Raw genomic sequence first — 24,127 nt, forward strand, 5'->3', positions numbered from 1 at the left:
GGGGCCTTCGTCAAGCTGCCGTTTACGAGCAGCTTTTACCCACAACCTCCTACGTCATCCCGATGGAAATAAAGATTATTATTACTATTATTTTTATTAACCTGATTGTATTATTTTCGACTTCCACTGCGCGTCTCCATCGCAGCTCACCTTTTGCCTTTTCGTAGTAATGAACGGCGCTGAACGCCTATTCACAACCAAACCAATAATCGTACATCAAGCATATGACGTTCTCCATAACAGCTCGACTTCAAAACGTGTCAAGCGCTGCACCTAGACCAAGACCCGACATCAACACAAATGAAAGTGGCACGTGTGCCAACAGAACTGACTCCCGAAATGCTGAAAGTGAAAATTTAAAATTTAATGTAACTTTAATGTAGCCCGGCGCTGCCTGGCTCTAGTAGGGGATGTTGAAGGGGTAGTACTTGCTGCTTACATCCCTGTAAAATATAATAAAGAAATACAGATCGAGAACAACAGGCAATAATCAGGCAAAAATTGATGGGCAATGGCCACCTTGCGTCAACACTTACGCGTCCAGTACGCACACCCTGAAATTCCTGTCAAGACCGTTCAAAGCTTCCACGTCAGCAGGGTCAAGCGAAAAGTTTAAAACCTGAAAAAGAGGAACAAGTAAGATAAATTTAGAGAACTTCGCTCCTTCGACTATACTGTAAACAAGTGCTCCACTGATGTGATCTTCCGCTGATTCTTGCCTATACCATAAAGAGACGTTAGAGCAAGGGCTGATTATATAAGACAGCACTCGTTGCTAATTATGCTATAGTGACCGATCTCTTGCCTCAACGACCGCATTACGACAAATCTATGGGGAAGAAAATCTGCCATTTATTATTATTTTTTTTTAGCTACAGCTTCAGTGAAAAAGAATTACTCTAGAGCCGTCCACTCCGGCATTATTTACATCCTCTGTGTAGCGTTGGTATAGGTGTAGAAGTCCATCACTCAATGCTTAATCAAATTTGTCATACCAAACTCTGATCGTTGGAGCGCAAGGGGACGTAAAAAAGCTGATTTCGAAGAAAACCAGCAGTTCACATTATTAATTTCTTAACATTCTGAAACTATGGCTTGTATGAATGCCTCCACGTGAAATCCTGAGCTGTATTGTATCTGTACAGCTTCTGGTTCCATTAATGACAGTCCCGTATATATTATCTGGTCCCTCTGGAGGTCCCCCTGACCGTTTCATAACTACGGGGTCACCGAATGTAAACGTCATTAATGCTGTTATCATGTACACAAGAAAATGTGAATAAACGTGAAGTTAAACTCAAATTAAATGTCCCAGTATGAGTGTGACTTAGCTTGTATTCCATAATCAAAAATGTCATTCTCCCGACCCCTAATTGCTACATTGCGTGACGTTAAGGCGATCTGCTCAGGGACAAAGCTGGCGGCGTCGCAGACTTGTCTTTCATTCAAAGGTAATTTCCTAGAATACAGAGCCTTTAGTCCTGGTAAACAGGTTTGTTAATCTATTTCAAAATTTCCCAATTCGGTGCGTTCTAAACAATTCATTAAGCTCGTTATAGAAATCAAATACCTTAGTTCGCGTGATGGCAACCATTAAATTGAGTTACTGCCACAGATACGAACACACTGCAAGAGTGGTGATCGACAAAAGGAAAAACTAGAGAAAGAGAAAAAAAAAACGTTCACGCAGAGTTCTGGTACCGCATAATACCGGATTCGCGATTATATTATATTGCCTTTCTGCTTACAATCAATTCGACAAAGCTTTTGAAAATTTCCAAGATTTGGAAGGAAGTACTTTCTGCGTTTAAAGGAGAAGCATTACTATAAGCATGACCACGTTAAGATATACGTACCTCACATCTCAGGTACATCGGGTACCATATAAAGTAATTCTCTTTCTCGGGGCTCTTTGGGAGGAGTTCTTGATCCGAGGTTTCTGATTAAATATTTTTCCTCTCGCACAGACAAAGTGACAACGATCCCGCTATTTAAACTAATTTCAGCATTCATCTAATACACGTTAATCAGTGAAATCCCAAATATCGGAATGTTTCATTGGCAGGCAGCAATGTATGCGACATATTAGCATACTAACCTTGAAGTTCTCCGCGATCCTTCCCTTGTTTGTACTCTTTGGGATGCTGATGAGACCGCGTTCGATTGGATATCGGATAAGCACCTGCAAAAGCATGAAGAGAATCCGTTCTTGCACGTAGTTGCGCAAATAAGTGGCACAGCGGCATCAAAAGCCAAGGGAAAGGGTGCAGTTTATGAGTTCTGAGAGGCCCAATCAATGCCATGCTGTCTCCACAAACCTGAGCCGCCGTAACGCCATGCTTTTTGGCGATCGCCTTCACCGTCTCGTCTTCCATCAAAGTCTTCTCCCCCTTGGGTGCCCTGTAAGAATGCACCTTGTTAATTCATCGCCAATGAATGCAGAAAACGTAAATGAATAAGCCGGGAACTAAAGTGAAGGTCAATAGCGTAGCGAATGAGCAAGGAGTCGTACTTTGCAATAAATGGGGTAATGAAAAACAAGCAAACAGATGAGTTATGCTATTCCTTAAACTGCACTGAATCCTATAGAGCAGAGCATGTTCTGCTCAATGATTCAGCGCGCTTTAAGGTATAAAAGTTCACGGTTGGCGACTGCGCCAGAGAGCAGCGCTGAAGTATGTGTATGCCACACAGTTACATATGAGCAGGTTTCTGAAAGTAAAAATATGGAACTAGGATTGTAAGTTTTAAGAAGCATTATCACTATAACGTAAAGATATTTGAAACTTTTCTATTTCATTTCTGCAATCAGGTCTCCATAATTGGTTCCAAAATTTTCGGGCCACACCCACTGCGTTTCTCCGTCACGCGAACTCGGGAAAACAGCCAAAACTCTTCATCTAAAATGACGTGCACACACTGATGATATGTGATTTCAGAAAAAAAAGAACATGTTTCCGATTTTACGCCTTTTTTCCGCCGTCAGCCCACCGCTATTGGTCAGAAGTTCGCAGGTTGCGCCCATTTCGCCTATCTGTAAGGTGACGGCACAAAACTGCGAAAACGCACACGTCAAAGTGACGTCTACGCTTTAAAGATGCATTAATATGCCGAACAAACTGAAAAAAAAAAAATGCTGGACAAGCTGCCTGCCCGCCGATCGCTATGACTCTGGCTACTCGGTGCTGCCGGTAAGAGTGGGTTTATTTGCGTATAATAAACAAAGTTGCGTGTCAGAGTGACGTCATTCGTTTTGCCTTTTATTTGCTTAGGATATGTTTTAGAGCCATTTTTACCCTTCCGTTTCACGCCACTACGATTTTCTACCTGGCAACGATAACTAAACATTGAGAAACGGGCGAATCGCCGACGCCGGCACTAGCCTCCTCATGCAGTTATCTACTTTCACTGCGCTATTAGCCCGGTCGCACCAAAACCTTCTCCACTTCTGTATACTCCTCGCCTCTTGTCAATCAGTTAGATAAAAAAATCCGAGGACAACTAAACACGACTTGTGAATGCAAAAGTATCCATGTAAAATTAAATGCCACTGAGCGGTTCTTCGAGTTATAAACTCGTCGCACGCAAGCGAGCGCGTTTTGCCTTGAGGTTACCGGGGGGGGGGGCAGTTAGAACACAAGCGAAAGCTTGCGCGAGCAAGGAAGGCGCGGATAACACAGGCTTCCGAGAGCGCCTGATAAAATATTAGGTCTGCGACCATATTGGCAAATTTTCGGATGTGGGGCTGAGCTTGGCCAGCACCAAACGGCAGAAGGCACCATCTGGCAGTAAGACGACAAGGACATTAACGATGATGATGTGTGAACGAATGCCATTATGTAAAAAAGTGACGTCCTAATAAATAGGCGGTGCTGAACATGATCATAAATAATTGTGCAGGATGCATTATTGCAAAATGTAATCACAACATTTTATAAAAATATTTTTGAAAAGATCTGATTCCCAATTTTTACGTGCAATACCACAGCCCGACTACGAGGCACACCGTAGTGGACATAGTGACCTCCAATTTCTTCACGTGCACTTAAGTCTAAGCACACAAGCTATTTGGCATTCCAGTCCCATCTGAATGCCACCGTCACCACTGGCATTGAACCAGCTCAGGAACTTCATGCCGTAACCACTGGGCTACCCAGGCGGATTAAAAAAAAATTACCTTTGTGTAGTTCTGCGCTGCCTGGTATGTGCAGCCATTTCAAATAATGGACACTATAATGTTAAATGTTCTTGACTGCGCGAAGCATGTTGGCAAAGGGCGTCGTTCGTAAAGCGGAAAACAGAAATAAATGGTAAATCCTAAGCGATAATATTGCAGGACTCGTTTTAATCTGGAAACGTCGCTCACGCTTGCGTTTTCCAAGTGCAACCCAATTTTATTCGAACTATAATGCACGACCCGAACGCGCGTAAAGTTCGCTCATTTGCCGATTTTCTGTTACGCGAAAAAATGGGGCGCTTTTGAAACTCTGGATACTGTAGAATCAAATAAGCACAGTACACTATGTCCAAGAGTGGAACTGATGCTGTATATGAAAAAGAATATTCACCAATTGAATCTACACGACTATGAATATGCGGCGCTATTTCGGTGACACTGGAAAACCCTGTGACGTTTCATAACGGATGCACGCTTCATCGGTGCCCAAAAGGCGGTCACGGATACAACTGCGGTGCCTACAACTGGGTAAATATGAATAACACAATCAAATAAAGAGAAAGAAGCATTACAATAACACATACCAAGGCCGGTCAGGGGAACCCAGCGGGCTGTACGCAGTAGTTTTGATTTGAAAGTCTGCACACAGGGCAATGAGCTTCTTCTGCGGCAGGTAAGGATGACACTCGACCTGCGCCGTGAGAAAACACGTGAGAGCTAGTGAGCAACATTGCGATGTCCGCGACTTAACTGGCGTTTATTCGCAGGCACATTAAGCTCAATGTGACGGTGACAGCGTCTCCAATTCACCACACATTTGTGTTCCTGCACTCTGCCCCCATCGAGATGCGGGTGCCGCGGCCAGAAATCGAACCCGCGACCTCTTGCCCAGCGCCAGAACCTTATAGCCATTGAGACACCACGGCACGGTTCCCCTCGCCTTTCATACAGCTATGCCGATCAATGCACAGTTACGTTAAGCCAGAACGTCATCGACCCGTCACGTCATGCACTACTGCAGTGGCGCTGACGCGATAGCAGACAAGTCACTTGAATTTCAATTCACTGACGCTAAGATCTTGAACAGCGGACTGTCACGGATTGCAGCTACCTCACCGAACCGATTTTGGACGTGTCGCTACTGTCACCGGTTTACATGATGCCGAAAATTCGCAGAAAATATGCTGTTCAGGGTGGCCGGATTTAGCGGCCCCGACTTAAGCCTGACCTGGCAGACTAGCTAACGCAATAATATAACGGGAAACATACAGGGACGGCTGTTATTTTGTTCCTGAACTAGCCCTGTACAATGCACGTTATTAGTACGGTCCCACTAAACTTTGGCTTTACATTAGACACAAACGTGGCGGCCTGGCTGCTTTTTTACAGCTAAGCTGCTAAGGAGATTTGCGCAGCCGTTTTCATGCGCCAATGAAGGCCGATATCAGTCCACAACGTAACGTTCGTCGAAGTCCTGAGTTTTTTTATAAGCGTAATTATATCTTATAGAATAGATGCAATCTACCGTACATATTATACGAATTGATACCTTTGGGTGTGTTTTATATTTATATTTTAGTACTCCAAAACTTCTGTCTCTAACGTCGTGTTTTGATGACTCCACTTATAGAGGTCAGCCTGGAGTTATGCACATCTGCGCTGGTAAGAGAGCAGTCATCACCGCAGTCTGCCTGGCAGGCGCGACCGTATGACAGGGCCATCGGTGAGATCGTGCAGGTGGCTTCGGTGATGGATCATCACAAAAAAGCATTAAAACGAAACCTATAGTGTTTCTGAAGGGTGTGAAATCTTCAGTATGCAGTTTCGACGTCTTTTCTGTATCAGTGCCTCAGACTGGCAAACGCCAACAAAAGCTTTTTTTCTTTTTCGCTCTTGTGCTATCACATTTTAACCATAAACTTGCCTGGTTAATCACTGGCTTTATCTGGCACGACTTGACGAGGCGAGTTATTTGTTCCGAGTTGAAGTTGGACACGCCGATGGAGCGCACCAAGCCGTTCCTCTTGCATTCTTCCATGCCCTGGAGACAAAACGACGGGTTTTGGTTTATGTATGATCTCGCTCTGTAAGCTTAAGACTATTTTTTAAACATTCACAAACAAGACGTGCACTGTTCGCAGCCTATTATGAAAATATCGAAGCCGTCTATGTGTGTGCATGTAGGCACACACATAGACGGCTTCGATTTCGGTACTAGCAGCCTTATACAGGACTGTCAATATGCCGCAGTTTAATAGTGCAGCAAATTGGAGGCTCTTATTGCAGTGCGGGAAACCATCTGAAAGAGGCTAATAAACTGATCAATTTCATTCTGTGCTTTGGCAAACCGGCGCCGCCCAGGGAATGTTGGTGAAAAATAGCCTTCAGCGCCGTAAGTGAGAAAGCGCCGAAACCTTTAGTCGCCCATGCGACCGGGGAGCCGCAGGGAGAACGTTGTTTCTACGTTTTACGAAACTGTAACCTAAGCGAGGTCGGCCTGTTTTTTTTTTTGTTTTGTTTTTTCGCTTGTCTCGGTGTGGGAATATTGTAAACAGGGAAGCGGCTACGATCATTCAGGACGAACTTGTGAAAAACGCCCTAGCAGTAATTCTTTTCCTTTTCTTTTTTTCGCAGAAAACTGCATGAGAGCCATGCACGAGCAGCTTAAAGCCTATATAGCGGTTATCATATTCTGGTACAGTGTCAAAACAATCGACTCACTGTAATAGCTGCTTGATGCAAAATAACTCGAAAGGGGCCGTGGGTTGAATACAGCAAATATTTTTCTAGGTTGAGAAAACGACACCTGACAACGGCTGTTCAGGGTTTCAGCGCAACATAATTTACAAGTGAAAACAAGCAAAAACTTCCTCGGAATTCAATTAAGCGATCACTTGTGTTCAATTCCTACATATTGCAGACGCAAATAGTGACAATTGCTTCGTAAGCAGACTGACGTTGATTTCATTGCAGCCACTCACGGTGCCCACGGCGCCGGAATTGAAAGCTCGTTCCCGCTCGCGACACGGAGACTTGCCACACGCTATTTGCAGTTCGCGGACCGCCGCCAGACGGCGGTCTTGCTGGCGAACGGCGAGATCTGCCTGCCACACAGAGGATCTCCCCTCTATGATCTCCCTGCAATATCTCCCCGTGGCACAGCGACATGGCCATTCAGCGATAGGCTCTGGCGTAGCCAGCAGACTCACGGCCTCACCCTCACCGCCACTGATTGCTCGCCACCGATATCGTCACTATATATGCCTTTTTTTCCGGTAGACTTCCAATCTGTAGCTGTCGGCCGCTTCGGAATGAAGCGCCGACGCTCCCAAGCAGCAATGTTATGTTACCCTTGCTGGCGCTTCATCCTCTCCTCGCTATAATTTCGCACGAAGAAGAAAACATCCTGATATTTGCGGCGCCGCCAGCTGCGGTGCGAGCATGGCCGAGCCCATTCACTGTACGCCGTCGGCAGCCGTACACTGCAGCTGAGTGACTTTTAGCGATGCTCTCGTTGGTGCTAAACGTTTCACTGTGGACATCAGTTTTAACAAAATGAACATTACCCCTCCTTTCACTCTTGCGGACATCATTTTGCCTGGAACAGAAGCTGCACAACCCACGTTCGTGTCGCCGGTCGCGGCGACGCATCGGTGCAGTGCCGATGCGCTATTTCTGCATTAAACGCGAAGTGTTCACCGTTTATGTTTGCTGTGAGATCGTATGATAAGCATTGTCACGTACTTCCTTTTCGTGTTGCCAGCAGGCACAGTGAAAGACTTCACGCGCCTCTGGAAACCCAGTGGGCAATTATACGCCGCGACTGGCACTAATATTACTCATAGCTCTCACGATAAAATGCCGGCCGTAAATATTCTTGTACTAAGGAGACGTATAAACTTTTGGATCTATAGTAGCATTCCCCTTCTCACTGTCAATAAAATAATATGCACACGGACATTTTTCCAGAGAAGCTTTAGAAATAGTTGAAACGGCGAGCGATCACGCCTGCCTGAGTCTAACGTCGCTGTCGCTCATGCCCGTAGTTATCAGGAAAAATAATGAAGTGATAGAGCTATGTTATGGTTTTCTGGTGGTTTTCTGGTTCACTGTTTTTGCACGTCCCCCAGCGGTGCCACCGCTGGACTTTTTCTTCTGTTTGTATGACTTAGCAATGCGCGTGATGTCCGCTAGGGGACGCTGTGTGTCAGCTCGAAACTCCAGCGCTGGTTCTCCATTACACCTTATTTATTCGAACACTAAAATGTGCAAATAATGATTGGATATCGGTGACAACAAAAATGGTTCAAAGTGATGGTGATGATGATGATGATGATGATGATGATGATGATGATGACGACGACGACGACGACGACGACGACGACGACGACGACGACGACGTTTGTTGGCGTCCTATTTGCTACGGGGCGGAGACAAATAGTCCCATAGCCTGCTTGATTTAATCAGGTTTTACTGTACCTATCGCTATCTAGCCTTTTGTCTATCGGATTCTAATTTTAGCTTTAGTATTTAAAACCTCTATCACTATAGCGTCACATTACCTACATTTGCAACACCTCCAGTAGTATCAATAATTTTCCTGCTTTTGTTCCACCAATAATATAATCGTCTCTTACTTATCCCAACTGCTGACCAGTTCATCCTTCCATGTTCTTTGAATGACAACGTTTCCGCAAGGGGGACACTCTTTACAGGCTTCGCTGTGTCAATATCTTGGCATTCCATTACGATGTGCCGAGTCCTTCCCGGGCTTTCTTTGCAGCACATACATTCCTCATCCTGTGGTATATATTTGCTGCGACATGTGTTTCTCCTCAGGCAGCAAGCTCGGGCCTCAAAAAGCACGGCACTAACTTTTCGGTTATCGTACAAATTTTCCCTGCTGATTTGTTTCTTGCCGTTTTTCTAAACAGCCAGGGTGTCTCGTGTTTCCATCCTTTTCTTCCAATTTACCGTCTCTGCTTTTCTCACTTTTTCTTTTTTTTATGGCTCCTGGTTGTATATTTACACTTTCAATTACCCTGTACGCTTTTGAGGTGCAGATATTTGCGTATTTAAGCCAACCATTTCTTTTCCTCCATGTTCGTTAGTCTTTCTTCAAATCTAATCTTGCTCAGCGCTTCTTTGGATTCAAAAGAAGCCCAGCCAATGTGACCTTGGACATTGGTAAACTACATTTGTGGTTTTACCGTGGGCTCCCAAAAGCATTCGGCCTACCGCCCTCTGGTTAACCTCCAACTCTGGCAACATTGCTGATTTACAGCAGAGAATTGCATTTGCGAACGTCAGCGCTGGCACATTTACAGTTTTTCAATTTCCTCGCGCCACCTCGTATTTATTGTAGCCCCAAACTAGTACTGTATGTTTCATTATTGCTGTATTTCGCGTACCTTTCATATTTAGGTTTTATCTTGGTGGACGCTTGACAAGTCTTTGCTTCATTTATGCATACGACCGGGTAAGGAGACTTGTTCAACCAAACAGGCTCTGCGCTCTTATTCCTGGCTCGTGCGCCCACAGGCGCAGTCGGGAACCCATTCGTCCTATACTTGTCTTTCTGCAGCGGGACGGTGTGCTCTTGCCGATGTTTATTTCTTTTTTTCAATACTAGTCATTTTGAGGATTTCATTAAACCTTCTGATTTAACCAGCTCCGGAAATGTGCGATAATGCTCCTGCCTGCATTTGGCTTCCACAAGAGTACTGCTAGCATTACGGTTTTCACAATGCGAGCACGCTGATGGAGAGCAGACAAACAGTGGATAAGGATACAGAAGTGATTTTTCTACGAGTTCAGCGTAAAAATGAACAAGAAATATTGGTTCTACAATCCAAGGAAACAGTTATATTTCTTCGAAAGCTCATTTGGCTGATTTAGGTATGGTAGCGCCAAGGTTCGTATGGCACGGCTACGCACACTTCACTGCCCACTGACGTCCCATCATTTTTAACAGCATAGTGTCCTCAGAATCAGATGCACATTGTATTATATTAGTTCAGGAACCAGTTATTTTCCGCTAAACCAGTTTCAGAACCTCTTTTCGTAAGGCGGAAGAGAAAGGTTTTGATTCAAACCGGTTGGTCGAACCATTGCATGTAGTATGCCGAAACTCAGGTCAAAAGAAAACAAGCGTACCTCCCAGGTCTCCAGGTAATCAATGTCGGCCAGCTGGATGTCGCCATTTTGGTCTTTTGGGAACAGGTCTCCACCCTCCTGAACATTGCGAGGTGATAACAACAGAGCGTGACAGGTGCAAAATTAACATACCGCAAGATTTTCCTGTGAAACGTTTCTTGCCTTGTATTTCTCCTCGCTTACCTTGTACGCTTGAGGCCAGTGAATCAAGTAGAGGTCGATATAATCAACTCCTAGCGCCTGCAAACTCCTGTTGCAGCACTCCACAACTTTTTGTTTACTATGAAACGAGTTCCAGCACTGAAAAAAAATAATAATATTAACGCTTCACAATACACCTTCTGGATGTTATCATGACTGACAAGAAGTAAGGCATAATTAAAAGAGGTGTTGGCTGTCGTACTGCTGAAAGAAACACCTAATGACTAACGCGAGGCGTCACCCGTCGCGGTGGCCCATTACCTACAGCATTCTACTTTGAGCACGAGATCGCGGGTTCGACTTCCGGCCGCGGTGGCCGCACTTCAACGACGGCAAAAATGAAAAAAAAAGAAGAAGAAACGGGTATGTGCCGTGCTTTTGATGAAGATTAAAGAAGCCATGTGTTCGCCGACCCTCACAACCCAGTGTGCAGTTTAGCTACGTTATACCATACAATTTCATTTAATACTAGACACAGCCAAAGCGACCCGCATCACACGGCCGTATGGACAAACGCACGTTGACATATAGACGCTCCTTCTCGACTCCTCCATGTGAACATCCTTCCGTGTTATGTAGTCATTGCGTTACATTAACGCCCGTTAGAGATTCCATTGCTGTATCAGCGTAAATTAGGCGGTCTGCTATCCATTGCGCAGACGATGACAAACTCGGCGACCTCCTAGAGGACGACCACGAATGTGGTCAAGGCATACGGCCATTAGACGAACGTCAGGTCATATCGTACGTTGTCATATCATGCTGTCTTCGGCACACCACCGCCAATGTACCCGCATTTCGTCAAGCATTCCTTAATGACCTCGAATAAGACGTACCATGCTTAAAACACATCAATTATTTATCTGATGGTGCGTCATCATAATACAAAGTAATATTGTAGTGAATCTTTATCACCCCGCGGGCACCTACAGCCTCACAGCAGCGTGAAACTTTCTTGCACATCATTCGGCAAATATTCCTGCTATGGTGTTGGCGGTTACGTCGTAAAGGAGGTAGGGCAAGTCTTCGGAGGCCTTATTATGACCTCTATATCAGTTGCTCACATCACTAGCGATATCAACATTTGAGTAAAACCTATTTGGAAACGAAAACTGATGACTTCAAGAGCGGTAAGAGGAGCTCACTGTTCGGAGAAGAGTTGTGTTATTCTGGTACGGTTAGTTAACGTTTTTGTTCATTTATGGGTCACCGTTAGGATTTGAACATCTACATCATTGCGTAATGCTGCAACACGGACGCACTTCCATCAATCATTAAAGGTGAGCGGTTGCGGAGCGTAATAGCATCATTGGTATATTTGCGAGAAGCACACGTCGTCATAGTGTGGCGTCGAGGGGCGACTAATGCAATGCGTTTTCTTTTCTTTGAAAGCGCGCATCAATGCCATGGAAGCAGATGCGGCAGCTGTTGGAGCACTGATGAGCATCCTGATCTGCGTGGGTTGCGCCGACACAGACTGGCTGCACTCAGCATACACATGAGCGTTGACGGGAGGGCATCGCGTATTTACCTGTGCAGCTTGCTTATGCCCGACGTCCCTCAAATCGAAACATACCAAACCCAACGATATACATCCGACGTATTTCCATTAAAAAAAAAAAAAAAAACTTCCAGATCTGTCTAACGTACTTGCAAAATTAAAAGAAAAAAAAAGCTAGAGGGACACGTCGGACGTATCTTTGGCCACAGCCTTTCGCATAGGTTGTCTTTATTTCTTTCCCTAGCGCTGTTATGTACCTTAGTCTCTAATAATCTTAATATATGCTTTAGGTAGACGTCTACCAGCTCACCTAAATGTCATGGCTCATAGCCTTTCCAGTATATCAGTAAAGAATCCAGAATCTCTAATTTCGATTGCACTTTATCGGGCCAGGACGAATTGTAAATTGTGGAATAAAGTTTATTGCAGTGGTCATGTCAACTCATTTACTTGTCAAAACCAGCACTCAACGAATAAGACATCTGAAATACTTCTAAAATAGAATGTCTCAGTGTAGGACTTCAACCAATTCTTTATGAAAATGTTAACCTCGCCATTACACGAAAAAAAAAATTTACGAATAAAATAATGTGAGAAATATAGCCAAATTCAATTTTTTCAATCAACTTCATAATGGTTTAAAAAAAAAATAGTTGGTTGTTTTGACATGCAATTGGGGTTTAGCCAGTGCCGTATTTTTCTGCTACGCACGAAGTCGGCGGTCTTAATCCAGACCGTAGTGGCAGCCACTTTTCGGTAACAACTCGTAAAAATGCCCTCAGAACGAAAACCACTTCAGTACTTTTAAAGCACGATCGCGACGCTAAATTTCCCAACCTCGATTCCCCATGTAGCCTGTGCGTTTCAGGTGCAGCTGATTACCCGCGATTCTTTAGCAGTCAAACCGGTTGTAGAGACTCGCCTCACTCCGTGCGCAAGGCCAGTACGTGTAACATTTTCAAGGCGTCACACATATTGATTCCGGGCGAACAGCTGCTACCATAATCCAGATCGAGCAATCGTAGGCGTTGTCTGCTTGTTGCAGCTGGGAAAAAGAATGAAGGAACGTACAAAACTTACGGAAAGAAAGATCGGCAAAATGCATGAAAACCACCTGTGCGCGATATGCAGCAGCTTTCGTGACGTATATAAAGTGGCGTTCGCAAGGGAAAAAGCCCGGAGCTAACAGCGATTCGACCGGTGCTCATTGATTATGTACGCTGGAATATGTGACCATTCTTCTGGGCCCCCCCTAAGCGCTGTCTAAAGCGTTTGCAACAAACTGTATCTCTTACTGCAATGAAACTTTACAAAGAGGGCTTCGCTATTATATAAGTGAAACTTACGATTTCGAAACAGCACAACATTTAAATCTACAGTATTAGCGGGAAGGAATTGGAGTGGCGCCCTCTCGTGAGTGACGTCACAACCAGGACGCTGCTCTCTCAGAATCGCTCTCTTCGTGCATGTTCGGAGTATTGGGGGCGCCAGCCGTACTTTCTCAAAGATAGCTTGGCTGCTTTCTGCTGTCACGCTTAAACTGCACTTTGTTTTTCGAAACTGCGCAAATCGCGAAAATCCGCCCCTAGGATATTGTAAGCCATGTAGAGTTGCAGAGGTCTACTGCGTTTGCAATGCAGGGGTGCGCCTTGTTTGTCAATAAAAACATTTGCGCAAAAAAATCCGCAGAACCAAGCTCAACATGATTGTTGACGGTAAGACGTTTCAATGCAGAGATGCGCCGCATCTGTCCATAAACTTCGCGTAAAAAGAACGTCTTCAAATTTTGAATGATACTTCGCTGCAAACATAACATTAATTTCCATTTCAGTACTCTCACTTCAGTACAGGAGTTATGGCAGACATTTCGTTTTAAACGATACAGCAATCTTGGTTTTGGTGTCAACATTATATTACCATCAGTATCTTAGTATAGGGTTCTTCACGCGAAGCTTTCCTAAATCTTCTTATTCATCTGGTGAGTTGTTCTACTCAAATATATGCGCTGTAATAATGCGCAAGAAAAAGCTAGGCGCGTATTTCGTACAAAAAAGAACTGGTACTCCTTGCAACGTTCTCCGAAACAGCCACCCAGAAAAAGCATTGATCATGGCAGTTAACAATACTGCGCGTCATGCAGGGTATAGGAATCACCTAAAAGAAAAGAGCCAATAATTACAAGCGATGGCACGCTTAAGAGAGGGCTGCAGCAGCCTTTCTCGACAATATGGCCGACACCTCCCGCAATGGAAGCAACCAACTGGTGATTTGGCGAAGAAGGCATTGTTGTCGAAACTCATTCGTTCACTACAGCTTCAGAATTGAAAGCGGGAAGCAGTGCTTTACAGCGCCAATTTGAATGCCTATAGTACACTCAAGGCACAAGGTACCGCTTAGGCTGTCTGGAAGAGGAAAATTTAATTACTGTCTGCATCACGATGTCTCGAACTACACTGGTGTTTAACTGTACGAACAGAGTACTATTCGCTTCGCCAGTCCATAAAAGACCGGCTCATATACTAGCCTCATAGAGAAGACACTATACGCACGCCTGATATTAATTCACTTTATTTTTTGAGCTCCTTCGGTGAATACGGTTGAAAGCAAAGGGTGCCGGCAGAATCTAGACTGTAGTATTGTTGAGTCCTAGTGCTACTGCAGAACGTGTGTGAATAAATGCGAAAATTCCATATTGTACTATGAACTACTCGTCGTGAGAAAGGTTTTAGCGGGTTACAATCAAGATAAATGTAGAAGCCATATACTGGGTGTTTCACGTAACTTGCGTCAAGCATTTCAAAAAAGTGGTTAACCGCTGCTGAATGACACCAATGGCATGTAGTTCGCCGTCATGTGGCGCCCCTTGCAGCACTTTTTTATACTGCGCTTAATTAGCTAATTAACTAAGGAGTGTTATGCTAAGTTTTTACTATTCACTTTAGGGCCAAGTGCGTTTCGTTGTGTTCTAAAGGGGATTCAGAGACGATCGATCCAATTTCTTGTGGCAACATACATGCAGCGTGGCGATATTTTTCGGCGTTTAAAGAAAACCCGCAAAATATGAAATAAAACCACGCGACGGCTCTCGTGCGCTATCGTATTGCAGCGCTCTGAACCGGGCGTCGAGCCAATCACTTATCAGGAACGACGACGCTTCCTTTACCTGTGTCACCGACAAAGATGCTGACGCATTGTGAAGCCGATGCATAGAGCTACGGCCGCTCACTTCGCCACGGTCCGCGCGCACGGTTCTTTTGCACGAACCGCGATTGAGAGCTCTGCAATGCAATAAATAGCGCATGAGCGCAGTCACGTGGTTTTATTTCATATTTCGCGGGCTTTCCGTAAAAGCCGGAAAGATCACCACGCAGCAGGCACGTTCTCACAAAAAATTGCATCGGTCATTCCTGAACCCACTCTTCAACACAACGAAACGCACTTGGCCCTAAAGCTAATATTAAAAATTTTGCATAATGCATCCAAGCCAATTAACTAAGTAGGTGTAATATAAAAAAATACTCTAAGGAGCGCCACATGACGGGAAACCATATGCTGTTGGTATCATTCAGCTGTGGCTAACCACATTTTTAAAGTCCTTGGCACAATTTACGTGAAGCACACTGTATAGCCAGTGTTTGTTACATGCTTGTTGTACGACGCAAGTAGGGTTGCTTACCTGGATAGTTCTATCCTATGTTTTCGGGGTTATGTGTTTTTATTATCTACCCCAGCTACGGCTGCAGACCGCAGAACCGCTCACGGAAAAACCACACCGCGCTGAACTCAGCTGCGTCTGTCGGCACTGCAACGTTACCTTTGAGAAACATATTGTTGTCTAGGAAATAAAATCTTTCAATAAAGTTCGACTAACAACGACATAGTAAAATAAATTTGACACGACCGTCATCAGCGTACCAGGATAGGTAATGAAAGCAAACAAACGGATACAATGCAGAAGGCGCCCTGACACCGCCCGAACTGCGGCAGACGAGAGGCGCGAGTCCTTGCCCTGACGTCATGTAGCGGCGCTCGCAGCGCCCCTGTAGGTCGTACTCGAAGCTAATTCTCTCTTTAGTTTAGCGCTATCAGTATTGAGATTTATTCACTTGCATAAATTATGTTCCTAATCCTCACATCAATCGTCTTCGATTTGGATTTCACGATTGCCGAGAAGCCAGTGGACTCCAGTGCATGTTGTTAAGAATGGCCGTACGGGGTGGCAACGTGCCAGCTTTCAGCCCGCTGCACGTGTTCCAAGCCCACCAGTCGGGGCGCCTTCCGAGAACTGCGGACGGCCGGCAGCCATGTGGCGCGCGATCAACTCCGGAAATTGGTACTTGGCCGAGCCACCCGGGACAAAGCAGTTCTACGAAGCCCTCTGACGTCGGCACTGAAAGCTGGGCGGTACCGAGAACTGCGGATGACCGGCAGCCACGTGGAGCGCGGTCAGCTCAGGAATGTGGTACTTGGCCGCACCACCCGAGACGGAGCACAGTTCTACGAAGCCCTCGGTCGTCGACTCCGGAGCCTTTGTGTGTATGGGTTCGCACCTGTGTGTTTGCGTGTGTTTGGGCGTAAACGATAGTGCGGGGCGGCGGCAAGTTTACAATGCTTGGACGAACATTCCCGACCATTCCTGCTCCGTCCCCGCCGAACGATGACGTCGAACTATGACGTCAAGCGGAGAGCTTATAAGCAGCGTTTGCCGGCTGCTAGGGAGTGCTCGTGTCGTGCTCGTTGTCGGGAGCTGAGTGCTCTGTCATACTAGAAATGAACTAGTGAGCTTTGTGCTCGTAAACTGTTTGCTGTATGTTAGTTTTGCGGGCTCCATATGGGAGTCGCGCTAGACTGCCAATGTATCTTGCTTAAACGGTTAATATGTAAATAAATCCTGTTCACCGAGTTCCTGTCTACGAACTTCATCTCCTTCAAATGGTGGCAGCGGCGAGATAGTCCGACGACTCCTACATCTGGTCGACAGCGGTAGGACCGTCCGACGAACCTAATAATGTACGCCTTTCGTAGCTGGATTTGTATTGAGCGTTAACGTCATTTGTCTAAGATGGAGCTAGCTCTATCATACAGTGTTGGTTATATCATATGACATGTTCGAACTTTTGTTACAATAGCGAGGACTATGCTCATCAATGATATAAGTTGGCGTGACTTCGTCCTGCATGAAGCTAGTCGCCGATTAATCTGACCCATGCCATCCTCCACACGACTCTTAATAAATTAGAGAGTTTGCCATCTTAAACTACTGAGTGGCTTTTGAGGGACATCATAGTGAACGGCTCCGAATTTTATTTGACCACCTGGGCTTCCACGCCTATCGGAATGTGCCCGGAAAGTTGGATTGTACTGTATTCCGAAAGAGACAAATACTGAAGTTAGCGGGATATAAAAATTGTTACTGAAGCATAACGGCCCAAATGCGGGTTAACGGGCATGGGGGTGGGGGGGGGGGGGCGATATTTTACTTTGAAATCCGAGACGTCAAAATGACGTACCGGCAGTTTAGTCTAAGCGAAAAATTTTGTAAATGGATTTTGATGTTGAGCCAACTAGTTACCACGAATTTATAGGCAAATAAAAAGAGTTGTGGTTCCAACCAGTTGGAGAACAGAACTTGATCAGAACAATCTGATTTTAGTGTTTCTGTGTAGTGTCCCTTTAGCAAATTATGGGGCAAAAGATGCGCCGAATGCAGCCACCTTGCTGGTGATGAAGAGCTCTTCCCTGGTGATAAGGCCTTCCTTGATGGCGTGCGCAATGGCCCGTCCCACTTCCGGCTCATTGAGGTAGACGAGCGCGCAGTCAATGTGCCGGTAGCCGATGCGGATAGCCTCCTTCACGGCCTCATAGACTTGGGAGGGAGCCGACTGCAAAAGGCGAGAGAGTCCCGACAGGGTAAATAGCTGAGCTTGGTGATGCAATGATAACGTGCACGTTAACGCTTAAGTAAAATTAATGCACTAACTAGAAGATACAGAACTAAAAATTCATACACTACGAGCGCACTTGAATATGAACCCCCCGAAAAAAAAATTACAAAGAATTAAACGGTTTTGTCCTGTGCTATTTATGGCTTGTTCAAAAGTGACTCTAAAACTGGAGCCAGGTCAATTTCCCCTCACTGCTTCTATAGGTTTGGTTGGATTTAATAAACAACGGGACTGAAGTTATTGAAGCAAGCGGTCACCAAGCCGATTGCCGCGGCACAAGACGTTTTCTGCAGCCGTGACATTACTCGTTAATTTCTGTCCGCTTAAATGCGTTTGGATCGGTTATTCATTTATTTTATCAGCTGCGAGTATTGCGGGGACTCTGCGTAAAAGGTGTTCTTTCATATCTTTATCCTTTCCAACAATTTTGCAGACGGCTATCCACTTCTTCGTGGAAACCTTTATTTTCGTAGCGAGTGCCTCGAATCTGGCAGCATCGGTGGCTGATAATGAAGGCCGCAATTTTGTACACATCACATATGCCATAGAATGTCTATGGGAGAACACCCTTCTCCATAGCATAATAGGCATACAGCGTAGCACGCATAACGTGACAGATGTAGCTTCATATCTTATTGGTGGCAGGCTGTCTTTTCGTCCACTTTTATTTCTTCTCGACCACACCTCAACATTTCCATTAAACATACAGGTAATTATCAAAGGCGACCGAAGAGAGAACAGAGTGCTCTGTTCTCCTGTCCCCTCTAGAGTCGTCGCGCTGTTAACCAAAACTTTAAAGCATATTTTACCAACAAGCCCTACCTTACATCCTTCTTCAGGTAATTACCCGTATGCTTTCCTTGGCATCATTGTCTGTTAGATCATTGCAGTTGTGTTTAAAGTCAAGCAACTCGGTTTCCTTTATTCGTCTTGCTTTATTTTAATGGTGGCTGTGTGAAATAATTCCGAATATTGCCATCCAATTTTACATACTGTAGTAGCTGAGGTGTTGAAGTTCAGACGAACTGCATCAAATTACGTAAGCGCTGATTAGAAATGTTCGCGGTAAGGCTGCCTTAGAGCAGGTAAGTATTTTAAGTTGACAGTACCCCATTCCACATTTAACTTTACAGTGTCAAATAAATAATAATTTGTTTTGGTGAATAGTAATATTGAACAAGTCCCCCTTTAGGTAGTAGTATGCGGCGTTTATGGACATTAGAACTACGTAGCGAACCAAGACAACGTCCTGGATTTGTGACTTCCTGTATTATTAAAGCAATACAACTGCGCGGCCACAGATGTTACTGCTATATGGAAGCGGGCATAGTGTGACGTGAACGTGTACAGAAGCAATAGACGTAACACCGCGCAATCTCGCTCGACAGCCAACTGCGACAATGTCAACTGTGGTGCCACGTGAGCGCAAAACACACCTGAATATTTCGCACTGTAACGAACTCATTATTAAGGTCAGTCACGCCGACGTCGACTCCGTGCATCTGCCATTTGGATGACATTTGTGGAAATACGTTTGGTTACTACGTAGAGCAATCTGGCAGCACTAGCGTTCAAAGACAGTACGAAGCTCTGGTACCAAGCGTGACCTCTGTTATGAGTTTTTATATCACCGCTTCTCTTTTTTGGTTGCGTGTTCTTTAAGGATCAACTCTCATAAAATTAAGTAAATACCGAAGGAGAGTTATCCAACACGAACATAAGGTACTGGCATATTCTGGTCGTAATTTCTACAGCGAATGCGTTGAGGCACACCGCGCAAATCGAGAAAAAAAAATATCACGGTATGGTAGCGCTGCAGGTTTCCAAAGAGAACTGTCGAGCGCTCGCAGACGCGGTCTGGCACTCTCTTCCACGCTTTCAAGATTTCTGGGAGAGAGAAGAGTGCAGAAATGAGGGAGCGCTTACCTTCCAGGTTCCAAGGCCGAGCGCCGGAATCTTATTGCCGTCAGCCAACGTCACGATGGGGCAATTCGCCATGGTCCGGCTTCTTTCACCTCTGCTTCTATACCTGCAGGCGTTCTCGCAGGCGGTCAAACGAAATGCACGTCCGAGAAACGACGGAGAGGCAACGCTGCTCTCCGTCTGGTCGAAGCACGTTTCGAGTCGGGCGAAAAAGAACACGTTATAAAAAGACGCCGACACAAGGGCGCGTTTTACATTTCTCGCTCGCACAGACGCTGGGTAGGGTGATCCCCGGCTCCGAGGGAGGGAGAAGCGGCGCCAGACGCGTGGCTCCAGCTCGCGCATGCGCGCCGGCCTTCACCGACTACGGCGCTTCAGATGACGCTGCTTAGCATGACGTCATCATCGAAAAAAAAAAAAAAAAAGGCAGAGCGCCGAGCGGCTGGGCTCCTGGTTTCGTCTGCGGCTTTCGTCTTTAGGGGCGGCATGTTTGAAGTCAGTTGCAGCTACTACAGATGCCGGTCGGCATCTCTGGGGTGTACGCTGTGGATAACTGCGGAGACATGCATTGTATGAGCTGTTTCGCGTGGGGTCATTTAGAAGAAACTGTAAAATCTTGTTTCATGGTTACGCCCAGCGCTTGCTGAAACCCTGCTCACACCTCAAGTTTGGTGGAAACCATCTTTTTAGATGTCTAAATACAGTTGATGTTTTGAAAATGGTAAATACCTATGCGCACTGCCCCTATTTTTGTATGCAAATTAATGTCAAAAATGTATTAGTTCTCGAGACAAAATGCATAAATGACTGAGACGTTCATTCTGACTACGTTGGAGAGTCAGGAACTGCACGAAGTTCACGAAGCTATCATTTTGTAAGCATGTACTGTGTGACCAGCATTCATATGAGCACGGGCCCGAGTGAAAAAGAAATCTACAATGTTCTTAACCCTCTATGGGGCCATATATTGAGAGAATAACTGAAAAAAAAAGTTATTCCTGGCTCATTGTGCTTACTAAACCAGCTGTATACCATTGTACACCAAGGAATTCTTTTATTTCAGAAATAAATGAGAAACTGGTATGTTTCCCTTTGGTAACATCGCACCATAATATAGTGCAAATACATATATGCTCGTCATTGTCATTAGAAATGCGCTGGATACGTACCGATGGCCATTTGTATCGAACTTTTTAACCTCACGGAAGCAGTTTACTTGGGTTAATAACACCTCATCTGCGTTATCTGACGTTACTTCTGGTGTTCCTCAAGGCAGCGCTCTGGGTCCTTTATTATTTCTTATCTACAATAATGGCCTTCCATCTCATATAACATCTAGCATCCCTTTGTTTGCCGACAATTACAAAATATACCGTAAAATTATGGCTCACGCAGATCATCCGGTACTACAACAGGATCTTGACAAATGACTTTCTGGTGCTCGCAGTTGCAAATGACAGTTAACGCTTTCAAATGCAAACTAATGACGTTCAGCCGAAAGCAGTCAAACTCGACTTACACGTACTCTCTTAACAATAACTCTATATTGGTAAAGCCCAACTACAGGTACCTTGATTAAGTTTACTCCTAATCTTTCTTGGTAAACACACATGAAAAAAATTACTGCCACAGCATCACGCACACTAGGATACATGAAACGGAACCTTCATGCGGCACCTTCCATAACACGGAAACCAGCATACCAGACCTTTGTTTGTCCACAACTCGAATATGCATCATCCATCTGGTCACTTCACCAAGTCTATCTAATCAACTTACTGGAATCTGTGCAAAACCGTGCTGCACGTTTCATGGCTCGAGACTATAACCGACACTCCAGAGTGACTAACATGAAGGCTTCATTCTCACTATCATCATTGGAATCACGTAGGAAGATAGGCACTCTCTGTTTATTGGTAAAATAGTCCACAGTGCGCACGCAAATATCTTGCCACTATCAAAACCACATTGCATATATCTAGGGCTTCCTAATCAACATAGTTTTACTCGTCTTTTCAGCCGTACCCAAGCCTTTAACGCATCTACGCTTCCACGTGCGATTGGTCAATGGAAGGACTTTCCTGATGATGTCGTCTGTATTCATGACCGTGGGGCATTTAGAAATAAAACATGAACCATATATGACTGTTATTGCTAACCATATGATCACTTGAAATCATATTATAGATTTTTAGGGATATCATGTAGGTCCATTCAGTTTTGTATAAAACCGACAAAGTATTTTACTATTACAATGTTACACCATATCCACTACATTTTACTATTGCGCAATACCTGGTTCTTGAATTTCTTTTGTTTGTTTTCGTGTTCTTGTTAAAAATTATTGTCTAGTCCCCCTAACATAATACTCCTACATGGAGCCTGTGAGGTATTCGGAAATAAATAAATAAATAAATAAATAAATAAATAAATAAATAAATAAAATACTACAGCATTAAACTAAAAAAATTAAGAAGAACCTATCCCGGTTGCTATCGAAGAATGTGTTTAGCATGCTTTCAGAGGCGTTAATTTGTGCCACTATGTTGCACTATGTGTTATGGGTGATGTTAGGGGTTGCATAGATGAGGTATAATGAGTGGACTATTTATTCATTTAGTGTGGAGAAGCTACACGGGGTTCCAAACTGGTCTGTGAGGAAGTGTTGCTCGAAGTTGTACCAGTTGTTTCCCACGTAGGAGCCGTACGTGGGAAACAACCTGTACAACTTCGAGTTAGACTCTGCGCCATCTTCGGGTTCGGCCCACAAAAACGGTTACAGTCACATGAAATCGGGGTAAGCTCCCGGAAAATGCTGAACGCATAAAAAAAAAGCTAAACTGCATTGATTCAAAGAAGGGTGAGACAAATTGTAACATTTAAAGGGATGCAGAAAGGTTTTCGAGAAAACATTAGTGAAGAGATGTACATAATGGTTCTCAACGCTCCGAATTCGAATATCGCATCGAAATTGAGCGAAAGAAAGCGCAAAAAGACCTTATTTCGAGAAAAAGTGTGGACTCTGAAGACTCGGCGGGGCAGCTCGAGCGCCTCGTTTCCGCCTGTGATTATTTGTCGGGCCCGTCGTGACGTCAACAATGGTGTTCGTCCGGATCCGGACCGACCACTGCCGCTACACATGAAGCACGATGCAAGGTGGTTTGGTGCTGTTGTTCCTCATTCCCGCGTGTTTCCTATGGTATACTGTTCTTTGGCACCGTATGAAAGCCCCAAAAGATATGTTCCTATATAACGGGATAAGCGAAGATGACGTTGATTATTTTTTTTTCAGCTCCAATGATTACACGAACACCCTACCGATAATAGTGTTCAAAGCGATTCGTCTTCTTGTGGTTCGGAAAAGAAACGCGATGAACGTAAACGAAATTGTTCCAGCCTCTGCGTTCACGTGACTGCTGTTTACGTATACATTGCAGGTAAATTCCAACGCCTTTTTAACGAAACGCTAGGGACCTCCAAAGTCCTTCTTTACCCAGGAGACCTTGCTGTTAAAATCGCGCACTGTACCTCTGACAATTATTGGCGCCGTTGAAGCACGACCAGAGATAAAAATTCTTATTTAACATGAATTTAACATGAGCTCCTACAACTCGGCATACTTAGCGACGCCATTAAGTGGGTGCACTAAGATTTTAGTGAATACAGCATTGCTTTTTTTTCTTGTGCTGGCTAACACAATTACCATTATACTACTATTGTTACACTATTACACAAACTGGTAACCCTCAAAGGCGGAGTGCAGTAGTGACGCCAGTCCTTACGAGCATTCGTTCAAAAGCAGTGAATCGGCCGTGGGAAACGTCAAAATTCCTTCCTTGTACAGGCAAACTTGTTGTAGTTGTCTTCATTGTAAAGTCGTTAACAATACACATGAAAGGTAAGAATGCTGTCGGGACACATGAAAGCCTTAATTATGCCGGTCATTTTGTTGTAGTGGCACTCGTTGCAGTGGCGTTCGACTGCGTATAAGAAAGAGATAGCGCATTGTCAAGACCAAGAAAAAAAAAGAATGAACGATAAAGGCAAAGCTGACAAAGCTCGATAGCCTGCGGAAGTTTTACCAATCCAGAAAGCTCGCGAATACGAATATCTTAACGTGCATTTTGTATTCAGTGCGTCAGAAAGTTCTTGTTTTGTATTCTTTGACCCAGCAGTTGTCGCTTGGACACGATGCGGGCGGGTTCTAATCAAACGCGCAGTGCT

General features: G+C 44.7%; 1 protein-coding gene across 1 annotated transcript; it reads right to left on the bottom strand.

The window, feature by feature from the left end:
• Positions 1-355: 355 nt before the first annotated feature.
• On the bottom strand, positions 356-20,631 carry LOC126531405 (aldo-keto reductase family 1 member B1-like). Its single transcript, XM_050178918.3, has 10 exons — positions 19,907-20,631; positions 17,750-17,917; positions 10,517-10,633; positions 10,334-10,411; positions 6,102-6,218; positions 4,762-4,868; positions 2,319-2,400; positions 2,099-2,182; positions 537-619; positions 356-443 (listed from the first exon to the last, which is right to left on the bottom strand). The coding sequence occupies exons 1-10, from the start codon at positions 20,246-20,248 to the stop codon at positions 401-403; spliced, it is 1,221 nt and encodes a 406-aa protein (XP_050034875.3). The 5' UTR covers positions 20,249-20,631; the 3' UTR covers positions 356-400.
• Positions 20,632-24,127: the final 3,496 nt, after the last annotated feature.

This window comes from Dermacentor andersoni, chromosome 5, assembly GCF_023375885.2.
Source record: "Dermacentor andersoni chromosome 5, qqDerAnde1_hic_scaffold, whole genome shotgun sequence".
NCBI classification, from domain to species: Eukaryota; Metazoa; Arthropoda; class Arachnida; order Ixodida; family Ixodidae; genus Dermacentor; species Dermacentor andersoni.